Source organism: Saccostrea echinata, unplaced genomic scaffold, assembly GCF_033153115.1.
Source record: "Saccostrea echinata isolate AGI-Se365-2 ecotype Australia unplaced genomic scaffold, CSIRO_AGI_Sech_v1 ptg000008l, whole genome shotgun sequence".
Lineage (NCBI taxonomy): Eukaryota > Metazoa > Mollusca > Bivalvia > Ostreida > Ostreidae > Saccostrea > Saccostrea echinata.
The window spans coordinates 3,981,255-4,005,085 of NW_026889757.1; the positions used below are offsets into that span (position 1 = coordinate 3,981,255).

The window sequence follows — 23,831 nt, forward strand, 5'->3', positions numbered from 1 at the left end:
TCGGTTTAAAAATTCCCATTCCAACGTTCTCGTTGGGGGTCGTGCGAAAAAAGTCTTTCAATGAACATATACTTGCTGAGAAAATGTAAATAAAAAAATTAAAGAGGTTCAAATATCATGTATATTGTTTACAAAGAATACAATATGTATGTAAAAAAAGAAATGAGATAACTCAGGCGTGTTATTTTAGGATGACACCAATGTCAACGTCGGAATGCATTTTTCCCCTGACATTCCAAAACCACATACGGCCATCTTGAAACATTGAACGGTAAATAAAGTATCAGGAATAGGAGTAAAATATATGGTTAATTTTTGGATATTATTTTTAAAGTGGAGGAAAGTATTAAATACAAGAAATAATATCCAAAGCGAGCAACAAAAAAGCAGCGGCGTAATTCGAAGGTTTTTACAACGCTTGGATCTGTAGCTCTCTGCTTTGTCTGTCCGAATTTTCTCAAGCAGAGAGCTACAGCTCTGTAGCTACTTGGTGCAGTGATAATATTCAACCTTGAACTCTTCTAAAAATAATGCATTGCATGTAAAAATCAGTCATCAAATTGCGTCTCCTTAAGAGACTTTGTACTCAAAGTTCTAAAAGTTTTGGGGCTATATAAAGCAATTATTACAGCTGTTACTTCTTCAATGAAATTATAAAGGAGGCCAATTATGGTCAACAAGGTAATTGATTGGTAATAATTCAGTACAATGAGAAACAATCACTTATCCTCACAGTGTACAGTTACCCAAACAATGGAAATTCATCTTTTGCTTAAAAGTATTCAAATGCTGCAATGTTAGAACTATCTTTAATTTTGCTTGTTGTCTTGATAGCCCATAGTACATAATCGATAGTCAAATACATGCAACTTTTTGCCTATTTCTACAAAAAACATTTTTCTGAAAAACTGCATATAAGTACCTTTATCAAGCTATATTTTGAATATCTTAATAAAGCTGTTTATTACATTTTCAACAGCTTATGACACTGTGTTACGAAAAGACAGAGGCAAAGGGAAATCTAAGAAAATGTAATAAACAGAAAATTCAGTGTGTCGTAGATGAATATGGAATTTATTTCATTCATGAGATAGGATTTTTTTATATTTGCATTCATGCTTCATACTCGTGAAAATATAAAAAAAATCCTGTCCCACTCATGAAATAAATTCCATATTCATCTATAAAACATTGAATATTCTCTATATAGCTATTTCAAGCTATATAGCTCAAGAGATTGTGCTGGACCTGTATATTACATGTATGTGTACATGTACACTGGACTATAATTAATAATGATTAAAAAAGTATTCCAAATAAGATTTTTTAAACACTGCTGCTTTTGTACAATTTTTATCAAAAGATGTATTTCCATTGTTCAGTTGTTTGGGTAACTGTACACCACCTTGTCAGCTGTGTGTTGGTATGTGAAGTGTGGATAAGAGTGATATAGCCCATGGGTCTCTTCACATTGTGTTGAATGTTATTACAAATCAATTAATTCAATTTGAGTCGTAAAAGTTGTAAAATAAGGGGCTAGTGGGTTGGAAAATCGAAGTTGAAAATATATTCTATCTCGTTTTGGCTGTGTGTAATCCTAACCCGTTAAAAGACATTATAGTGTTTTGAATTCAGTGTGAGTCGTTATGAAATAAGGAGCTAGGGGTATTGAAAATCGAGGTCCTAAATGTATTAGTCAAGTTACTGAAGTGATAATGTGTAATGAAATGAAGATCTTGTAAATGGTGACTGATTGTGATTAAATTTTATAGGTAATGACAGCTCTTTGGCGATGAAGGTCCGAAGGTTTCCTGTGAAGTGATGGATAAGGACTACACATTACTAGGGGTTGTTTTGAAGGGAGATAACTCAAGACAGGAAGATAGGTGCTTGGGAGCCGTTAAAGTCTTCACCTCACAGATAGTCGAAGTAACTTTGGATTGGCTCAAGGATGTCATGAGAAGACAACTTGTTTGTTTTCTGGAAAATCTTCATTTCTGCACAAAAGAAGGGTAATTTACTTATGATAAGTATTTATGATGATATCACAAGTTGAATGAATGAATTTTAGATGACTTAGCAGTGAAAAAATGATTGATTATAACTGATCTTCAGTGGATTACTGGTTTCAGTTAAGATAATAAAAGGCTATTTTTTAAACTCATTTATCCATGGAAATGGTGCAGTAAATAATTATACCTATATGTAATTTTGTTTCACAAGCAAATGTGTGAAAAATTTTTGTTAAAATGAAATGAGAAAACTGAAAAAAAAATCAGTATAGAATATTTTCTAGAGAAGAGTGCAATGTAGATGTGTGTAATAAAACTTCTTATTTGTTTCATAAAATCTAGCTATAACAGGGTTGCAAATAACCACTCGCCCACTGGCAAATGTGAGTAATTTTGCCTGTGGGAAACCAACTCTTGAGGATGTTTTTGCCCATATGGCAAGTAAGAATTTTATTGGACCTTTTCCGGAATAAGAATATTGAAGATGTTTTATGATTTTTAGCAATATGAACTTTGAAAGTTGGTAAAGTACGCTTTCCAAAATTTTAGATAGAAACGTAATTCAAAATACTTGTCTTGAAGTGAATGAAAACACGGAATTTCATACAAGTGGTGTTGAAATCTGCAGGAAAAATTGAAAATAAATACTTTGGACAATAAAGTATTTTTCCCTGAGAATATGATGAGAAAAGATTTTTTTACTAGGTAAACATAAAATTATGGGCCCCAAAACGTCAATGTGGGCTAGTAAAACTTGTAAAGTGGGGGCTCACATGGCCCCCTAGGTTTAAAATGTTATTTGCAACCCTGTATTAGAATCAATTAGAAGTATTCAAAAATTCATTGTTAATAATGAAACAAAATTTAACTTTGTTTAATTATTTATTAGCTCACCTGAGCCAAAGGATAGTGAGCTTTTCTGATCAAAGAGTGCCCGGCATCTGTCTTTTCATCCATCTGTCTGTCATGTTTTTTGTAAGCTTTCCACATTTACAACTCCTTCTCCAGAACTATTGGGTCATTTTCAACCAGACTTGCCACGCAGGATCCTTGGGTGAAGGGAATTCAAGTTTTTTTTTTTTACATGAAGGGCCACAACCTCTTTCAAAAAGAGATAATTAAGAATCGGTGAAATTTTAACAGCATCTGTAAAAAATCTTCATATCAAGAACCACTGTGCCAGAAAAAATGAAATTTCTGTAAAAGCTTCATTACATAGTGTAGACTCAAGTTAGAGGCCACCAGTAGAAATCAAAGTTATACATACTAGGAATATATAGGAAAATCTCAAGAACAGCAAGACCATGCTAAGTCATAATAATATGGAAGCATCCTCAGGTAGTGTAGATTCAAGTTCAGATCATGATCCCAGGGGTTAGGATGGGGCCACAACAGGGAATCAAAGTTACTTGTACATAAGGAATAGACATGTATTGGAAAGAATCTTTAAAAATCTTCTTCTCAAGATCAGCAATACCATGATTAGTCTTATCAATATGGAAGCATTCTCAGGTAGTAGAGATTCAACTTTGTTCAAATTATGCCCCCCTTGGATAGGATGGGTCAGAATACAAGATCAAACATAGAAATATACAGGGAAAAATCTCTCAAAGCTATGATTAGCCATATGAATATGGAGGCATCCTCAGTTAGTGAAGATAAATCATGAATGCACCTATTAAGTGATTTCTGCTTTTCTCTAGCCAAAGTCTTCAGGTGAGTGATATAGCCCATGGGTCTCTTGTTTTTGATTAATTCATGAAGATATTTGTTCAAATAGTTTATTCTTTACACATCGTTTTGTTACAAAAAGAGTTACATGTATATATATATATATGTACATGTGTATGTATACATGATATAAGAGAAAAAATAACAATACTTTTGTTTTACAGTATTTTGAATGCTAACTTTTCCTGTCATCAAAAATTAATGTTTCTCAAACTATGATATAATTTTTTGAAAAAAATCGGTGCAAACATCCCAAGCAAAAATTTTAAAAACCTTAATTATCAGTATTTTCTTGTGCCAAATAGGTGGAGTATAAAGGCTGATCTGGAGAAGAGTTTGAAAATTCAGGATGTTTTAACAGAAGAGAAAACTGTTCTTGTCCAAAGGAGTCAAAGTAAGTTTAAATGAAAAATTGTATTTTATGATTTTTTGTTTGTTTTGTTTTGTTTTGTTTTTTTTTTAATCAAATACAGAGACTGATATGAGACTGAAATATTAAGTAATAATTATAAATATAGAAATATGATGTATATAAGAGACAGACAGTACAGTTTAGTAATCATATACAGTTATTATTAAGCAAAGTAAGACATGACATTGAATACAGTAAAACTCGGTTATAACGAAGTCACCAGGGACCTATGAAATTACTTCACTATATCCGTATTTTAATTGTTATATCCGTATAAGGAATTCATTAAATCTATATAGCTGGGGATCCAAGATAACTACGCTATATCCGTAAATTCTCAATATTCGTGTTCGTACTAAAAGAGTTTTACTGGACATGTCCATACACATTGAGATTTAACATTTTCATTTCTTTTCTGTATAAATTGGAAAGTAGAAAAAATGTAAGTATTTCAGGTGTATTTAGATTATGTATTTGAGTTTGAAGGTGAAGGGAATGTTTCCAAAAGGCTGGGTTTGAATTGACAATTTAACCAGATGAGATATTAATGAATGGGTAAAAGGATGTACTGTGGTTTCATTAATTTTTGGGGAATCAAGTTTTCTGGTTTTAGGGGAAAAATATAATTCAGTTGCAATGTAAATTCATAGCTTCTTTATCCTATTCTATAATTTGTAAATTTGTGATAAGTTAATCTGGTTGGTTGGGCTCAACCATGAAACATCAAAAATTGGCATTTAATGAAAAATGATGAAACCATAGTATATGGATTGAATGAAGTGTTGATTGCTTACTAAAGACATTTTCACAGCTATAATATTTGAATGTTCCTGTTATGAGATGGATGGATATTTAAGGTTACCCAAGTCTGTCAGTTTGTTTGAACTAGTTTGGTTTCCACTCGGTTACTTGAGAATGGCTTGTGATCTTTATATCTGTATATAAGTTTTTATCAAGCCAACATAATTGCAACATCCCAACCAAATTTCTGATCAGTTTTTTTTTTTTAAATCTAATTCTTATAATAAATTACCTTTTACTACTATTCAATTTTATAATTCTATCTTAATCTGAAGAAGGCAAACCTTTTAAATTTGTGACCTTCGAAGTTGATAGTTCATATTAGTTTACAATTACAAACACAAAACTACATGTATATCATTTAGATTAGGACAATTTTTTTAAATTATAGTTTTCATGCACATTTTATTGTGAGAAGAGAAAATCACAAGATTTGTATACTTTTGGGGCACTTGTAAGCTATGGTTGCAACTTTAATGGATAATTAAGTTTAACATTACTTTACATAATTGTCTATAGATGAACTAAGGTTACCAGCAAACCCAGGAATAGCTGAAGATACACAAGGACAATCCGTTGTAATCCAAGCTTGGTATTCTGTGTGTAAAGTTGTTTTTCCATTGTAAATATTCACGAAGTTTTTGTAAATACTACACATCAACATGGAATTGCATGCAAATCTCTCTTTAACATATGTAAGAAAACAAAGTCCTTACTAAAAAACACCATTGATATAAACTAACTCATGATATTTTAAAATAGTATTTTTCTTTCAGTATAAGAGTTCTTTGCAAACAAGCAGTGTGTAAAAATATGTATGAATAGATATTTATTATGAAGTTCATTACAATTTTTACATTGTCAGATATAATTTACATGTATCTTTCATAGCAAGAAATTTCAGTTTGTTGATCGGTTAATTAAAAAAAAAATGCAAGAAAAATCTTCAATTTCTTGATGATTATTACATGTATTTATCAATCATTTTCAATAATAGATCAGCATGACTGTATCCACTGCATTTAGAGTTATTTTGATTCTAATAATTGGTCTATTGTAATCAATTGACTAGGCCTTTCTCTTTGATCTGTTATGTATTGTGTATTAATCATCACCCATCATGTACTAGCTTATCACTTTCATCTTGACCCTACAAGGTGACCACACCAAGCTCCCTTCTGATTACCCAAGCTGATTCAGTTTCCAATTAAAAGAGATGGACTATATTGTAAACCTCCAATCAAACACCAGTTTATTAAATGATTGGATTAATGAACCAATCATAGCAATAACTGTTTCTAAAACAGCCAATAAGAAATTGAGTTTTCCAAGTTGATTTTACAAGAGATTTACTGGGCTACAAATAGGCCCAGATAGCTGAATCCAGACCATTATTCCATACAGAAGCTATCATAGTGCTGTTATATACCTAATGTTTATCTGAGCATTTTTGATAATTCGAAAGTGCATTTGTGTTTGTAGCTGTGTTATGTAAACGTGAATTGTTATCTAAATATTCTTGAGTATATTTTGTGCAAAAAAAGTCTTTTTGTGATTTAGTGATTTGTGAAATATTGATGTGCCGAAGTGTATTTCATTTTGTGAAGTGTGTCTAGTGTTGTGCAGTGTTTCACCATGGCTGCAAGTGCTTCTTCCCTTGCTATAGAGGTCAACTCCACAACCACTCTAGAGGACATCATCAAAGCCACCATATTTGATGACCTGCCTTCTTCTCCACTTACCATCCAGACCTCCTCTGAAACCAGCACAGCAGAAACCAGATTTGATGAGTGCCTGAATTCTCTCACCACTGAACACCCAACACCAGAGAAACCCTATGACATCCACTCCGATCTTCAGCTTGCTCTTCAATGTCTCCAACCTCCAACACCCAAGAAAGTCTCCATCAATAGCATCATCTCTGCCAACGAAATCTTCAGTGCTTTTCAGTTCATCTTCCGCTCAGAGGCCACTTCATCCACGCCATCTGTGCTCATCAAGTCTGTCCAACCAGAGATGTCCGCAGCCCATCATGAACATCAGCTTTGGCAGAGATTCAATGAACTTCATCATCACCATCCTCAGCAGATCAACGAGTTATCATCTTACTACAAGTACCAGAGTGCCCAAGTGGAGACTGACCGCTACTGTGCTCTTCACCAGAACTCCAACAAGCCACATCATATTCGTGAGAGCATCAACCAACACTACAACATCATCCATCATCGTATCATGGACCGTGTGGAGAACAGCCTACAGATACTAGAGGACAGTCTTCCCAAGCCATCATCATCCACTAGTGCTACAACCACCAACACAGAGCATAAGACCATCAACCTCAGATCAAGGCCATCACTATCCCAGAAGTCTGTTCAGCTGATGGAGGAGTGGTACTACAGTCACCTTGACCATCCCTACCCATCATCTGACATCATCGAGGAGTTGGCCAGAAGAGGAGGGATCAAGGAGGAGCAGGTCAAGAAGTGGTTCTCCAACAAGAGGAACAGGAGCAGGAGGTCATCAGGGATCAACAAGAGGAAGGTGTCCAGTGTTAACAAGAGTGTGCCATGCTTCTGGTGATTGTGTTGTAGAAGTGTCCAGTGTTAACAAGAGTGTGCCATGCTTCTGGTGATTGTGTTGTAGAAGTGTCCAGTGTTAACAAGAGTGTGCCATGCTTCTGGTGATTGTGTTGTAGAAGTGTCCCGTGTCTACAAGAGTGTGCCATGCTTCTGGTGATTGTGTTGTAGAAGTGTCCCGTGTCTACAAGAGTGTGCCATGCTTCTGGTGATAGTGCTTTTTTAGAAAAAAACTTGTGATGAATTAATGGTGGAATGAGTGTACTTTTTGTGTCAAAATTATAGTTTGCAATACATGAAAAGAAGTGCTAATCTTAATGGTCTAAAAATAATAATAATGGGTTACCAGTAATCTGATTTCAAATTTTGTTGTCTTCATTGATCAAATGATATGTTTTGGGATAACTAAGTGCTATTACTGTGTTATGACTTGTTGATTAAGTTTTATACAGATGCTATAATTTACTTAATAACTTATTAGGTCACCTGAGTCACTCAGGTGACCTATTGCTATCTGTTTTCGTCCGTCGTCGTGCGTCGTGTGTTAACATTTGAACATTTTCAGCTTCTTCTCTGAAACCGCTGAACCAATTTCAGCCAATTTTTGCATATGGCATCTATGTGTGAAGGGGAACAAAATTTTTGAATTTCATGGTCCCTGCCCCCCTGGGGCCTGAGGGGTGGGGCTAAAACCATCAAAATTAATGCAATCTTTAAAAATCTTCTTCTTTACTCCTGGACATCAAGCAGTCAAACTGTTGACATGATTGTAATAAGCATTGAGCCCTCTACCAAAATTGTGAAATTCATGGCCCCAGGGTCAGGGGTTCTGGTGCTAGGGCGGGGCTATATAGATCATATAGTGAAAGTGCATTATTTCTTTGAAAATCTTCTTCTCTACTCCTGGGTATTATTTAAACAAATTAAATACATAGTTATGATAAGCAAGAGTAACTCTACCATAATTGTGAATTTCATGGCCCCTGGGTCAGGGGTTCTGATGCTAGGGCGGGGCTCTATTTATTATATAGTGAAAATGCATTAATGCTTTAAAAATCTTCCTTCTCTGCTTCTGGGTATTATTTAAACAAACTAAGTACATTGTTATGATAAGCAAGGACACCTCTTCCAAAATTGTGAAATTCATGGCCCCAGGGACAGGGGTTCTTGTGCTAGGGTGGGGCTATATAGCTCCTACAGTGAAGGTGAATTATTTCTTTGAAAATCTTCTTCTCTGCCCCTGGGTACTATTTAAACAAACTAAGTACATTGTTATGATATGCAAGGATGCCTCTTCTAAAATTGTGAATTTCATGGCCCCAGGGTCAAGGGTTCTGGTCAAAAGGTGGGGGGGGGGGGGGGGGGGCTCTATTGATTATATAGTGAAAAATCAAAATTTCTTTGAAAATATTCTTTTCTGCTTCTGGTTAAAAAGCAAAGAAGCTAAGTTTATAGTTATGATGAGCAAGAGTGCTTCTTCCAGAGTAGTGAATTGCATGACCCCTGGGTCAGATGTGCTGGTATAAGGGTGGGGCTGTTGATAATGTAGTGAAAATGCATTAATTCTATTAAATAATCCTGTCTGCTCCTTAATGTTAAGCAGTTAAACAAAGTAATTACTTACGATGAGCAAACTTGAAACTTCTGGTCCCAGGGTGAGAGGCTCTGGTGTTTCTCGGTGGTGAAAGGGGGGGGGGCTCTATTGATAATATAGTGAATCTGTAGTGAAAATGCATTATTTCTTTAAAAATCTTCTCTGCACTTGGGCATATCAGAGGCAAAAAGTGTAAAAGTTGTAATAAGGAAGGGTATTTTTACCAGATTTTTGAACATCTTGACCATTTGGTCAAGTGTTCTGGTCCTAGCCAGGGCTCAATTAATTTGCATTCTACTGAAAGGAGTTATTCCCCTTTGCCATTTACTTTTGATAATTAATCATTGTAAATAATGTACTTGAAAATTAATAGAATAAGAGAATTATGCAAGAATTTTTATTGTATAATACAAAAAGTATTTTCATAGTTTTAATGATCATGTGGACTTGTAAGTAATAGATAAATGAAAATGAGACAAAAATAACTTGTCTTATTAAATGTTCATCAAAGACCAAGAGAGGCCAATGTAAGAGATTACAACAAGGAATTAAAATAGTACAAAAGCACTGATAGTTTGTTAATATACTGTATGGTGATAGTGATAAATGGGGAACAGATTAGAACCTAATTTATGAACTGTTAATGAATAGTAGACTAATTATTTTGTTGATCCTGATCACCCTATTTTTCTTGCTTTTGGGCAACAAAGCTTCACCTTTCATTTCATTTTAATACTCTATGGATCCTCTAAATTGTTGTATTGTACTCAGGTGACCGTTAAGGCCCTTGGGCCTCTTGTTTTTTTGTTGCATTACTGTGCTACTAGTGTATTATTTTATTGGTTTACTTACTTTATTCATGTGTGTATAAGTGAATTTAAAAATAAACAAACATTGAAAATTAATTCCTCTTTCATTTATTTCTGGTGTTTCAGAGAGTTTATCACATCCACATTCTGAAATGGTAATAAACTATTACTGGTATTAATGATTATAGTCTTTATCAAGTGCAAAATCATTTCTTAAAACTTAACTTATAAATTTGATTTTTTAAAACTCAGAGAAATGTGAGCATTCAAACTCCTCTGTATATCCAGATATTATAACCTTATAGTTGCACGATATGCCAATATTTTGTAGATATTTTCGTAATATTTTCAGATGAAAAAAAAATAGCCATTCAGAACACGGAGAGAGAGGTGCTGGGCTTTGTGTTATGTGCAGTTCAATCCAAACTCAGTCATTTGAGATCATTGATTGAAGATCAGGTCTGTGTATTCCTTAATTAGAATTAAAGAATTAAAATAACAAATATATTTGCCTGTCAGTATAAAATCTGTGAATTAAGGTATTAGGAATTTGCTCTGAAAGACTCAAAACAGTATTCTTTAGAAGAGTACTTAAGAAGAGTGAAAATCTAACATAATTGTATCTGTCAGTTGGACAACATTTATAAGCTCAAGAGATAGCAATAAAATATTGAAAGTTGCTCTTTGTTTAAATTATATTTTTGGGTTTGCCTTTTCTTTCTTTGTTTTGTTGCTTTTTTTTTTTTTATATGTTTACTTATCAGCCTATCTGGAATTATTATTTTTATTTGTTCACTTATCAGCCTATCTGGAATTATTATTTTTATATGTTCACTTATCAGCCTATCTGGAATTATTATTTTTATATACATGTTTACTTATCAGCCTATCTGGAATTATTATTTTTATTTGTTCACTTATCAGCCTATCTGGAATTATTATTTTTATTTGTTCACTTATCAGCCTATCTGGAATTATTATTTTTATTTGTTCACTTATCAGCCTATCTGGAATTATTATTTTTATATGTTCACTTATCAGCCTATCTGGAATTATTATTTTTATATGTTTACTTATCAGCCTATCTGGAATTATTATTTTTATTTCAGATACTTGATGAAGGAAATAGATCTTTCCTAGAATTCCAGTTTTTAGAACAAAATGGCTGGCCTGTCAGTCCCAAACAAGAAAGTAGTCTGTCTGTTCTTGATGTCTTAAATGAAAGGCATGTCATGATCAGGTTCAAGTCCTCACTAACCAGAGTATCTCCTCAGTACAAGGCAGGCACTGTAAATAGGTCAGTGTTTCTGCTTTCATTCTTAAACAAGTTGAAGAGTATCAAGGACAGAAATTTGCAGCTAACAGTTTGTTTGATGTTTTATGAGTCACAGTCTTTCTGTCGTGCAAATCATGTCTGAAGACAAAATATTATTACATATTTTATTAAGAACTATTGTATTAAGAAAAAAAAAGTGAAGCAATCAAGTGAACATATTTAAAAAGTTTTAAGTTCACCACAACAAAGTCATGGGGAGCTTATGCTATACCCTCCTTGTTGGCGTTGGCATCAGCGTCCAAGGTTAGAGGTTTTGAAGCAGTTTTCTTTCTTAGTACTTCTATATGCTCTATATTGATCTGTCCTGCATTGATGATGCATCTAGTATGTTTCCTTGTACCAGTCAGGTTTCAGACGCTGCATTTTCTCCCAAAATAAGCAGTTTAATGGAGCAAGTTAAAGTTTTTGGAGGAGGTTTAAGGTTAAGGAGCAGGTATCATTCCCAAGTAACTATATCCCTACCTGGACTAAACTTGCTTAGATATTGCATCTAAGGATGCACACTACAAGACTTGCTTGGATCTGTCTTATCACTTCCATCTTAACCCACTTTGAAAAAAATTAACATAAACAGTAATTGTTCCTGAATTTTTTATATGCTTATATGCTTTCTTACACTGAACATGCATGATGTGTGATGAAATATGTTACTTATAAAAAATGTCAAGTTTTTAATAAGATTGTTTATCACCAACAGAATTTCATACATTCCGTGCTGTTCATGGTGTCTTGTTTTTGTTTGGTTTTTTGCTGATAATAATTAATGCATGAATATGCATAAAGGAAAAACCACGGAATGACTGTTGGTTAACTCTTTACGTCTCATCTTTAGGAAGCGCCACTTGTCGTTTCGGTCCAGCAAAGACCTGGAGAGGGTATCCCCCGCTGACTCCAGTGTGGGAGACGTGACAGGGTCAGTAAAACAGATACTCATCAGCTACGTCAGAGCAGAGGCAGCACAGCATGCACTGAGGCTCAAACAGGAGTTATCTGCTCTTGGATTCAGTGTGTACTTGGTGAGTATGAAATAAGTTTCACTTACATAAACTGGAAAAGGTTAATTATAATGAACAGTATTACCTTAAGGGATTTGATGAAAACTTAAGAATATCAAAGGATTTTTTTTTTAATGGTGCATTAATGTTTTTATTCATATGTTGAAGTCAGCTAACTTTAATGGTTTGCTTCGGAAAATGTTTTTATTATATTTAGATAATACAGTTCTTGTTGTTATAGGATGTACATGAGATTAGGTCAGGCTTGGACTGGCAAGATTCCCTGAATTATGCTGTCAGTAACTGTGAATTTTTTGTTGCTCTTGTCACGCCAAAATATGGAGAAACTCAATGGACGAATAGGGAGGCAAGTGATACGAAATGTTTCAGACATATAAAGGCATATATATGTAAAGTGATTGAGGACAAATCTAACCATCACAAATTTACTGCATTATTAAAAAATGATGACTCTTAGTTTATTGATTATAATGTTTTGTACCATCAAACGTCAATCTTCAAAATTCAGTATTGTCAAAATAATTGGAGGTATCCATTGGTTTTTAGCTCACCTGAGCTGAAAGCTCAAGTGAGCTTTTCTGATCACATTTTGTCTGTAGTCCGTCTGTCCATCTGTAAACTTTTCACATTTTCGACTTCTTCTCCGGAACCATTGGGCCAATTTCAACCAAACTTGCCACAAAGCATCCTTGGGTAAAGGGGATTCAAATGAAGGGCCACGCCTTCATTCAAGGGGAGATAATTAAGAAATAGTGAAAATATGGTGGCATTTTTTAAAAATCTTCTTCTTAAGAACCACAGGGCCAGGAAAAATGAAGCTCATGTGGAAGCATCCTCAGGTAGTGTAGATTCAAGTTTGTTCAAATCATGGCCCCTGGGGATAGGGTGGGGCCACAATGGAGGATCAAAGTTTTACATAGAAATATATAGGAAAAATCTTTAAAAATCTTCTTCTCAAGAACAACAAAGCCATGTTGAGTCATATTTATATGGAAGCATCCTCAGGTAGTGTAGATTCAAGTTTGTTCAAATCATGACCCCTTGGGGTAGGGCGGGGCCACAATGGAGGATCAAAGTTTTTCTTAGAAATATATAGAAAAAATCTTTAAAAATCTTCTTCTCAAGAACAGCAAAGCTATGATGAGTAAAAATTTATATGGAAACATCCTCAGGTAGTTTAGATTCAAGTTTGTTCATATCACGACCCTTGGGATAGGTAGGAGCCACAATGAGGGATCAAATTTTTACAAAGGAATATATGGGAAATTTTTTTTTAAATCTTCTGAAGTACAACAAAGCCATTTGTTATATTGACATGGAAGCATCATCAGGTAATTTAAAATTCAAGCCCCCCCCCCCCCCCCCAATCTTTACAACACTGAACTTATTTGTGCTTTTGCATAGCCAATGTGCTCAGGTGAGCGATGTGGCCCATGGGCCTCTTGTATAAAGTTGTGACTTAAGTTTTTTGATTCAATTGAAACCATCAATTCACTTCAAAATATTTGACATGATGTTTGAGACACCAACTTCAACTTAATTTATTTCCAGTTTTGAATTTTTTCCTGCTGATTCCACAGAGTGCTGTTTTTGCATGAGAAGTTATATATTTTCTCTCATTAATTTTGAAACAGATTAAACTAGCTGATGTTCTGGGAAAGTTTATAGTTCCGGTCAGCTTTCTGGATAGCTGGCCACCGCAGTGTCTAGCCATACAGTTTGCCACCACACAATACATTGACTGGAAAACTCAGGCACAGATTACTGCAGGTAGGTCAAAACACAGGGATATTGTGGTTTACTTGAGATAATTTAAATATTTACAGTTTTTTTGTAATTGTGTATTCTTTAAAGACATTTGGAATGTGAAATTAATTATACAGAGATTTGTAAAGTGACAGTTTAAGTTTCTCATCTATATAGAATAGGCATTTTCTCCTACTAGTCTGAGACTGGTAAATATTTTACTCAGAATATTTCAACCACAGTTATCCTTTAAGCTTTACATGAAGATAATAAATACTATATATTTATATTTAACAGATTTAAGGACATGAATTTGAAAAAGCAGGGTACAATGATGTAAAATTAAAATGCATATATTGCAAGTAATTATATTTAAAAAAAATCCTTCCACAGAAATAGCTGAGGGTTCCAATTCAGCCAAAGATATCAAAGTATGGGAACACAGGCATATCCGAGATGTGGCGTGTAAAATAAAAGATCACCTTATAAAAGCTAAAGAAAAGGCTCTACAGAAGAAAACTTCATTAGTTAAAAGGGTAAACTGATCTATCATTTGAAGATTGCTTTACAAAAAATGCCAGGTTAACATGAAACGAGAATGATTTATTACTTGATTACAGAAAACGGTTGTTAAAAGTTGTACATTGATTGAGGAAAATAATGACCAGGCTTCACTGTGTAATAGAGATGGTTGTCCACTAGTGGTGGTGTGTGTTCATGTCAACCAACAACAGCTGGTAAGTCAGGGTTTGAGTACACTACACTTGGTATGAATTTATTGTATTACCAGTTTGGAGGAGGGGCAAGATTAAAAATAATCACTTCCATTATAACATTCATTGCCTATATCATTTTAGAGACTGGTTCTAATGACAAATAAAAAATGGTTGAAGTACATGTATATTGTTGATTTTCTTTATGGAATTGTGAACATAAATTTTAGTATTTATTTTGTATTTTTGATGATGTAATCCCTGGTATAATTTGTACTTGTTTTATCATACACAGAGTGCAGAATTGGCAGATTTCATCAGGAGTTTGGGTTGTGAAGTATGGTGCACAATCACTGATAAAGTAGAAGGCCAAAATGGTACAGCTACTTGTATATTGTTAAAGAAGTGAACAAGAAAATTTTCTTTATTATGTTAAAATTATGAGGGGATTGAAGTCAGAGGCTAAAGTTAGCTTTTCTGATAAAAGGTACATGTACATGGATATCTGTATGACTATATACAGATGTGTACATGTACATGTATGTTTGGCATATACCTTTTATACAGTGTATTTTGATCAATCCTTCTGATCCTCAAACCAATTTTTGTTAATTTGCTGCAAAGTATTATTGGTTAAATGGATTCAGATTTGATCAAATGAAGAGCCATACTCATTCTCAAAGGATCATTACAAAACAGTAAAAATTAGGGTGATGTCATTTAAATTATCTGGAACACCTAGTCCATGATGAGAAAAAAACTGTAAACAAAAGCCTCATTGTGTAGAGTAGATAATAACATTTTTTAGCTCATCTCAACAAAGTTGTGGGAGGTCATATAATACCCTCAGCATCTGCATCCCATGTTAAAATTTTTGTAGCAGATTTCTTTCCAATTACCTCTATACCCTATATTGATCAGAGTTGCATGAATGATGCTTCTAGTATGTTTCATTGTATTAGTCGGGTTTCATATGTTGCAATTTCAGTCAAAGAATGACCAGTTAGTTTTTAGAGCATGGATGAGCCATTTTAGGGATGAAAGCTACCAAACTTGCCTTAGATTCTAGATCTGACATACTTTTTCCGAATGAGGTTTAGTTTTTTGAAGAGATTCATTCCAAGGTTACTATTATCCCTATGCTGACAAACTTGCAAGGATGGTGCTTCAAGGGATGAACATTACCAGACTTGATTTGGTTGATGAATCTTACCTACAATTTCCAATGATTTAACAGAAAGAGTTTTGGAGCAAGTTCATTCCCAAGTAATTGAAAAAAATCCTACCCAGACCAAAGTTGCATAAATGTTGGATCCAAGGATGTTCACTACCAGAATATATGTTTAGTGTAGGACTGTCTTACTTAAATATAAAATGAGCTATGTAATCTTTACTTACCTAAGATTTTTTCTAATCATGACTAGATATATGCATTTTATTTGCTTCAAAAATTGCTTTAAAGTAAAAGTCAAAGGTAAATTAATCTAAATCTTCTGTTTGGTAGATTGCAGTAATTTAGGTGATGAAAACAGAGACAGTTTCCAGGAGAAAGCTGATGATGCTGGAGTTGTCATTGTACTGTTGTCATCTGACTTTATTCACTCTAGGACTTGTCAACAACAGGTAATAGAACAAAAGCAATATGATTACAACCAATACAATATCTACTGTGTAAAATTCTCAGGGCTTACTAAAGTCCTAACCAATAGAAAAAAAAAACTGTATCATTCATGTGACAACAAAGGAAAATAATGCATTTGTTATGTATACAGGTATTGTCTTCTATATTTCTAAAGTTTTTGGATAAACCTGATTTTTCCTGTTTCAGTTGTATTACTGTGAGCAAAGGAAGAAGGTGGTGCCCTTACTAACTGACAATACACAAATCCCTAGCTGGCTAGAGATGATGCTACAGTCTAACACTTATACAGTAGGTGTTCAAAAATCATGAGATTGTTAGCGTAGAATACACTTTAACTCTTTTCCCCTTAATGCCATAATTTCATGCACTTGTATGGAAAGTTGATTTTTGTATGTCCATTTCTGCTTCTAAAACTGGAATGTGTAAGCTCTGCACATCTACTGTAAAGGAACTCATTTGTTTTCACCCAATCATTCTTAAAGCAATATGAGCTGCATTTTTGAGATTTTTATTTTGCTGTCAAAATGTGTTATTATGATAAATTTGTATGAAATTTAAACCTTTTTGATCAATTAGACAGAAATAAAGTATCAAATTGTTTCAGAATAAAGGATTCTGTACAATCAAATATATAGTATTATATAAGAAATCAATATTGTACAGGACGACAATCATGTAATTTTGCTTCAATCAAAGCTTATATAAAGTTCTTCCATCGCATATTTGACCAATAGTAGTTTATAAACATTCTTTTTTCTGTCATGGAAATAATTCATTACAATTTTGCAACAAAAATTACTGACATAAAAGTTGCAGCTCATATTGCTTTAATCATTATTAAATGTAAAATATTCCAGGGATTAATATTCTTCAATCTATAGTGCATATGTGTTATGACAGGTATATATGTTTTTTTCCCAGTGTGTTGAAAAAAGGAATTATAAGGAGCACCTGCCCAAAGTACTAAAGAAACTGTTTGACCCAAAAGCAAGACAGAGCTGTAATGCAGAACTTGAAGAAGCGAGGGTATCATATGCTGTAAGCAGAGTTATAAACAATTTTAAAATAATAATAGTGACTATTTTAAATGTTAGAAAATTTTATTTGTATCATGTATAATAAATTTGTCTTTGCACCTGCGTTCCGAGATATACATTGAGTACCTGACAAATATGAGGTTAACTTCAATTCTCTAGGTGAAGCAGTTAAAAAAACTTCTCAGGAGCAGTCTCTGTGTCTACATATGTGGTCCATCTGTTTGTGAGAACATTAGAAGTGATCTAATCAGGTATCTCTTATCCTTCATTTAGCTAGTATCCACATATGGAGACACTTAAAACTTCCATGCTTTGACAGATGATTTTTTTGAATTTTTGCATACCAAACCTGTCTCTCATCTGTGACAAAAAAAAAAATCAAAAGCCTGAAATGCTTCATTGGCGTGGAACAAGAAAAACAATTTCAAAAGATCTTTTTGAATTTGAAGATAGCAGTAAGTCAAGTGAGTGACTCAGGAGACAAAATAAAAAAAAATAGTTTTAAACAAAATATCACAATTACAGTCTAGGGCCTTATGGAGCAGGGTTCGAATTGACCAGACACCGTCGAACATGTTCAAGCTAAATTCTTTTCAGTCAATTGAAGAACTATGAAGGATTTCATGAATTTATATAATATTCTTTCTAATTGCCAATGTCAAAGCATTTTATTAGTGATTGCATCTAAACTACAACCATAACTATAACTAACTATAACCATAACGATCAAGTTACAATAAGGCATGGTGTACAGTATATCTTTACGGGAAAATGGAGGAAATGGAGAAATAACTAATACTGGTCAATATCATCAGTTTTTAGGATAAAGTTGGTTAGAAGATTGTATAAGTAAAGCTGAGATTTAGAAATAAATCTTTTTAGTCTTGTAGTATTCGTGTTTGTGTAATTTTGTAATTATTTTACCACCTGTTGTATTGTTTGTGTTACACAGTTATCGTTCCGAAATGTTATTCATGTCATTCGACGCACCCTTTCTGTAGAAATTCATCCACAACAACCATCACGTTTTTCTTGTGTGAGAATAAAACATAATATCGTTGTTTTGCAATAGAATTAATTGTAGATATAATTGATGCAATTTTATTTTCAAGCTATTATTCATTGTGAGCGTTTTCAAAGAAATTGGTTCATAGCTATTGCTATTTTCTATTGTGGATGCATCGACTGACACATGCGGTCGCGTACGTCCGTTTGCGATTTCAACTGGGCGCTTGCTAGATGACGTTCGAGCTCTTGCTATAAAAACCCCAATAATATCTAAAACTTGTATATTAATTAATACTTAAAAAATGGAGTTTTGGTTTAATTTTGCAGATACTCTCTTATCACAAATCTGCAAAGACTGCTTGCATGCAGATATTTCTACTAATACAGTATTAAGAGTGCTCTAACCATATGTCTGACATTTCTTCCTTTGTCTGAGATCTTAAATTTAAAAATCGAAAACTAAAATCTTCAGGAGAAATTCATAAAGTAATAACATCTGAAATTACCATTTTATTCTAACTAGACTGCTTGGAAAGGTTCTCAGTGAGTTTGAAGATGTTACCATGGTAACTGGAGGAGGATACAATATAGAATACATGGTCAGTCACGCCTTTCTGGAGGAGACTCAACAAAATTTGAGACCTCACAAAGTCTGGCATGTCCTCCCAGAACAGGAAAAACAGGTCAGTGTTGAAGATTTTTTTTTCAGGTAATTATGGTATTTAATTAATATGTAAACATGTCTATATAATGTAAGTATTTCATGTAAATGTCTGTAGTGTTACTGTAGTGTTACTGTAGTGTTACTGTAAACAAACATAAATTACCTGGTATTCAAAATTAATTTTTTTAATGTTTTACAACATGTAATCATCAAAGCTTCAAAACATTGATCTATCAAGTTTTAATACCAATTAATTTGACAAAGAAAAGTTGACGCTCCTGTTGTGAGGCAAAATTGGTAAATGTGAGCATAGAAATGAAAGATTATACATCATTTCCAATATTTCTTTCATAAATATCAAAAAAGAATTGAAAATGAGTTTCTAAGGGACAAAGTTGCTCTTTATTTTCAACACAACTGAGTTTGTATTGATACTTGTAGTAGCCCATAATGCATTGCGACTCATTCAACAGTCGGTAAAGTAATAAGATAGCTATCTTAACATGCAAATTTATGCCAACATCGGAAACTCTAGTGGTTTTGACCTGTTAAATAAAGTTAACACAAAAGAATGAATAATGCACAAAAGTAATGAGAATAAAATAGTAGGAAATCATTCTAATGATATAAACTAACCCTACAAATCTTGATAACATTATTTCACAATTCTGTACATTAACATGGATATTATTGTAGGATGTGAGTAAAGATTACCCCCAGAACAGCGACGGAACATTTCAGGTGATCTCATTCGGTCAGACTTATTTCTGTGGGAATAGTCAAGAGGAAAGGGATCTCATCATTTCTAAAGCTGTTGAAGTTTGCCTGATAGTGATTGGTTAGTTTTGCATTGGAGAATTTAAAATATGTCAAATTCATTGACCTTAAACCTTTTTGCTTCATTATATGATTTTTTAGGTCACTTGAGTCTCTCAGGTAACTTATTGCTATCTGTTTTCATCCATCAGCATGTGTTGTCCATCTTGCATTAACATTGAACATTTTCAGCTTTTTCTTTGGAACTGCTGAACCAATTTGAACCATTTTTGGCATAAAGCATCTATAGTGAAGGGGAACAAAAATTGTGAATTTCATGGTCCCTTCCCCCCCCCCCCCTTGGGCCTTAGGGGTGGGGCTAAAACCATCAAAATTAGTTCTATTTTTAAAAATCTTCTTTACTTCTGGACATCAGGCAGTCAAACTGTTGGAATGATTGCAATACCAGTACTGTAAGCATTAAGGGGATGAAGGACACATGGTCACATGACTTTGTTAAACTACGTCATAGTCTCCATTTATATAAGTGCAAAACGTGTAAAGCATCAGTTCTTGTAAAAAATTTTGACAATTTTTTTTCTTTAATTACCATCTTATATTAAAAAAATAAAAAGTTTAACATTCTTGTAAACATTATCAAATTATGAAAAAAGATTGATCCACTCCTCTGTTTCTTTAAACTGCGCGTCCAACAAGTCGGTGACGTCATACACGATCTGCTAGTACAGCAAGATCATACTCGGTGAATACAAGGGCGGTATTATTATGTAAAAACAGGTCATAATCAGTATATGATGAAGTATTTTGAGAAACGGGGAACACAAAAATTAATTTTGCATGGCTGATGATGGAAATCTTATGTAGGTATATCTTGTTTCGCTTATTTAGCTTACGTGTGACGTCATAGTTGGTTTTTCCCGTACTCGAGAAATGTAAACATGACAAGTTTTTGTCCTACTTATGTCGTCTTCAACGATGTCCTGTGCAATATTGAGGTCAGCTTCACCATTCGAAATTTTTACAGTTAATCAATAATTTGAAGGACTTGCATTTCAACGTAAATTTAAAAATATTGAATGATAGGATTTTTTGTAAATTACGTTTTTTGTTGTTTAAGTTGTCTCAAAAAGTTCGTAATTTTCCCTATCCAGATGCAGTGTGATAGATGAAACTTGCCTTTTCGAATTTTTAACCCAATTCATACTCTGAAATATTTTAAAAGATACATGTTCACTTACATATTTTTTATATATGCTTTAAAAATCCAATTATGGACAGAGTAATGAGCCCGGCAACATGGAGAATTAAAACTCCACTTAGATACTGTAGGGCATAATATTTGTCAATCAATATCTCTAAAATAAGGTAAGAAACCTAATGATATAACTGCTTTAAGATATGTGGGACATACTTAATAAGAAATATACAAAATATAAAAAAAAATGAATGACAAGTATTTCTATAGTGAAGGGGAACAAAAATTGTGAATTTCATGGTCCCTTCCCCCCCCCCCCCCTTGGGCCTTAGGGGTGGGGCTAAAACCATCAAAATTAGTTCTATTTTTAAAAATCTTCTTTACTTCTGGACATCAGGCAGTCAAACTGTTGGAATGATTGCAATACCAGTACTGTAAGCATTAAGCCCTCTACCAAAATTGATAAAATTCATTGCCTCAGGGTCAGGTGTTCTGTTAGGGTCGGGCTCTAATGATCATATAGTGAAATGCATATATTCTTTAAAAATCTTCTTCTCTCCCCCTGTAAATTAAGCCGATAAACTAAGTGCATGGTTATGATTATCAAAGGTGTCTCTTCCAAAATTGTGAAATTTGTGGCCCCAGGGTCAGAGGGTCTGTGGAAGGGGGGGAGGGCTCTTCCAAAATTATGAATTTCGTGGCCCCCCGGATCAGGGGTTCTGGTGTTAGGTTGGTGCTCTATTGATTATTTAGTGAAAATGCATAAAGAACTGGGAACGATAGTATTGTTCTTTCACTTCTGTGGATCCTCTAAATTGTTGTATTATACTCAGGTAACTGTTAAGGCCCTTGGGCCTCTTGTTCTTTTGTCACACTTGTCACACATGTTATCAATTAGTAAAAAATAGAGTAACTGTTATACGTGAGGTTTGTTAACAAAATAGCATTTATTACAGGAGATTCAGATGTGAAATATTTAAGGCTGGCCAAGAAGTTTGCTTGGAATGATCACCATGTGATACCATTTGTAGTGAATATGGAGGGGGATTCTACATTCACTGAACAGGTTAAATTTTTTTAAATACAGTTAAATGTATTCATGTATTTATTGAAAATTTTTACATGTATTTTATGTTGATGACTTTTCTCTGTAAGCTTTCTCATGGGATTTCCTTGGAGGACTTCAGGGCCCTTAATGACCCAAAAGGGGCACCTGAAAGGAGGGCTTATGTGCTTCGCGACATCCTCACAAGAATTCAGGCAAACCTAGAAATGGAACAAAAGGAAGAAGAAAGTCAAGAAATGGAAATGTCACCCCCAAGAAAAATGTTAAGAAAATCACCCTCAAAAGGCAGCAGCACTAGTCATAAAAAAGTATCACTTAAGAGTCTTAATACAGTTATTTTGTAATATAGTGGGGATCTTTCTATATACAGTACTTTACTAATTGATATTTAATTGACAGTCCTTACTGCTACAACAATGTGAATACCCTATTATGTATTGTATTGGATATAACTTACAACAATTGTGCTTTTGATTTTACATATGTACATGTTTATTTATATCACAGGTAAAATTGCTATATTTTTCAAAATGTTTTTTATGATAAAAAAAAAAACAACATACATAAAATTTTTACACAATTATTTTAAAAAAAAAATACATGTAGGTGCAACACATTTGTGTACATAAAAATTTGTTAATTATGTCTTATATCAGAATGTGTCAGGATATGTTTAAAAATGTCAAATTTGAAGCTTATGATGTGTATATAATGCCAAAACTTATTGTACTGTACATCTTATTAACATTTATAGTACCTGTTCATCCTTATTGTTTGTATATTTTTATATATTGCTCTTTTATATGGTTAATATGTGAAGCAATTTTACGTGTGTATACATATTGACTTTTACATTCCTTTTGTAGGTTTTACACCCATGTTTATCTGTCAGTGATTTTTGCATTTACATGTATGAACATCTTTTACCATATTGTGTTCAGTGCTTGTAGGATATTTCCATCAATTTAATTACATGTGCTCATGTGCAGTTTTACAAATTTTGAGAGAAGCATTTTCAAGCATCAGTGTCTTTAAAGAACTTATCGCATGATCTTTCAGAAATCGTAATTTTATGAAAAATATTATCTACAACCTTGTTTATTAAAATACTGAATACAATAAACGTTGTTGAAAGCATATTTTTAGAGATATTGAGAGTTGAAATTCAAATACGGCAATATGCATATTTCAGTTGGATTTCGGCGAAATACAGCTCTGACGTCATAGGCGACATTTCAGTGATAGAGAGATGAGAATATGCACACTATTTACGGAGTTATCAAGGACAAATGCAGCTTAATTACAAATAATGCTGAAAAAATTAATTCCTACCATGCTTTTTAATTACTACAGAAACATTAACTAGTTCTAAGGTGTATGGCTTTTGGGATATTTTCGTTTTTTATTTGAAACATTTACAATCTGTACAGCTTCGATTACGACAATGTTTCATGATCGGAAAATTATTTTTCGAGACCGCCATCCTTTACAAAACATAAGCAAATTAATGTTATGCTAAAAACGACGAATAACAAAGTTATACAATATTAAATTTGTGAATCAATTAAGTTAATACATGTGATAAGATGACAAATCAAATTGTATTGTGATGGCGAGTTTCTTCGTCTTCGCCGCGTCTCCTTCGATATCGTTGCTGCTATTTTTACAATATTAACAGATTTTTTCCTTGCTGACA

At 33.5% G+C, this 23,831-nt stretch overlaps 2 protein-coding genes across 2 annotated transcripts; both read left to right on the forward strand.

The window, feature by feature from the left end:
* Nucleotides 1-1,778: 1,778 nt before the first annotated feature.
* LOC133181268 (uncharacterized) lies at nucleotides 1,779-22,588 on the forward strand. The gene is made up of 18 exons (XM_061315799.1): nucleotides 1,779-2,012; nucleotides 4,049-4,137; nucleotides 10,288-10,394; nucleotides 11,045-11,232; nucleotides 12,104-12,287; nucleotides 12,508-12,633; nucleotides 13,922-14,057; nucleotides 14,427-14,569; nucleotides 14,654-14,770; nucleotides 15,042-15,123; nucleotides 16,251-16,369; nucleotides 16,575-16,676; nucleotides 17,310-17,426; nucleotides 17,585-17,676; nucleotides 18,957-19,116; nucleotides 19,794-19,935; nucleotides 22,026-22,135; nucleotides 22,225-22,588. Exons 1-18 carry the CDS (start codon nucleotides 1,822-1,824, stop codon nucleotides 22,477-22,479), a joined length of 2,460 nt encoding a protein of 819 aa, XP_061171783.1. The 5' UTR covers nucleotides 1,779-1,821; the 3' UTR covers nucleotides 22,480-22,588.
* LOC133181267 (uncharacterized) lies at nucleotides 6,592-7,551 on the forward strand. The gene has a single exon (XM_061315798.1). The coding sequence runs from the start codon at nucleotides 6,592-6,594 to the stop codon at nucleotides 7,534-7,536; it is 945 nt and encodes a 314-aa protein (XP_061171782.1). The 3' UTR covers nucleotides 7,537-7,551.
* Nucleotides 22,589-23,831: the final 1,243 nt, after the last annotated feature.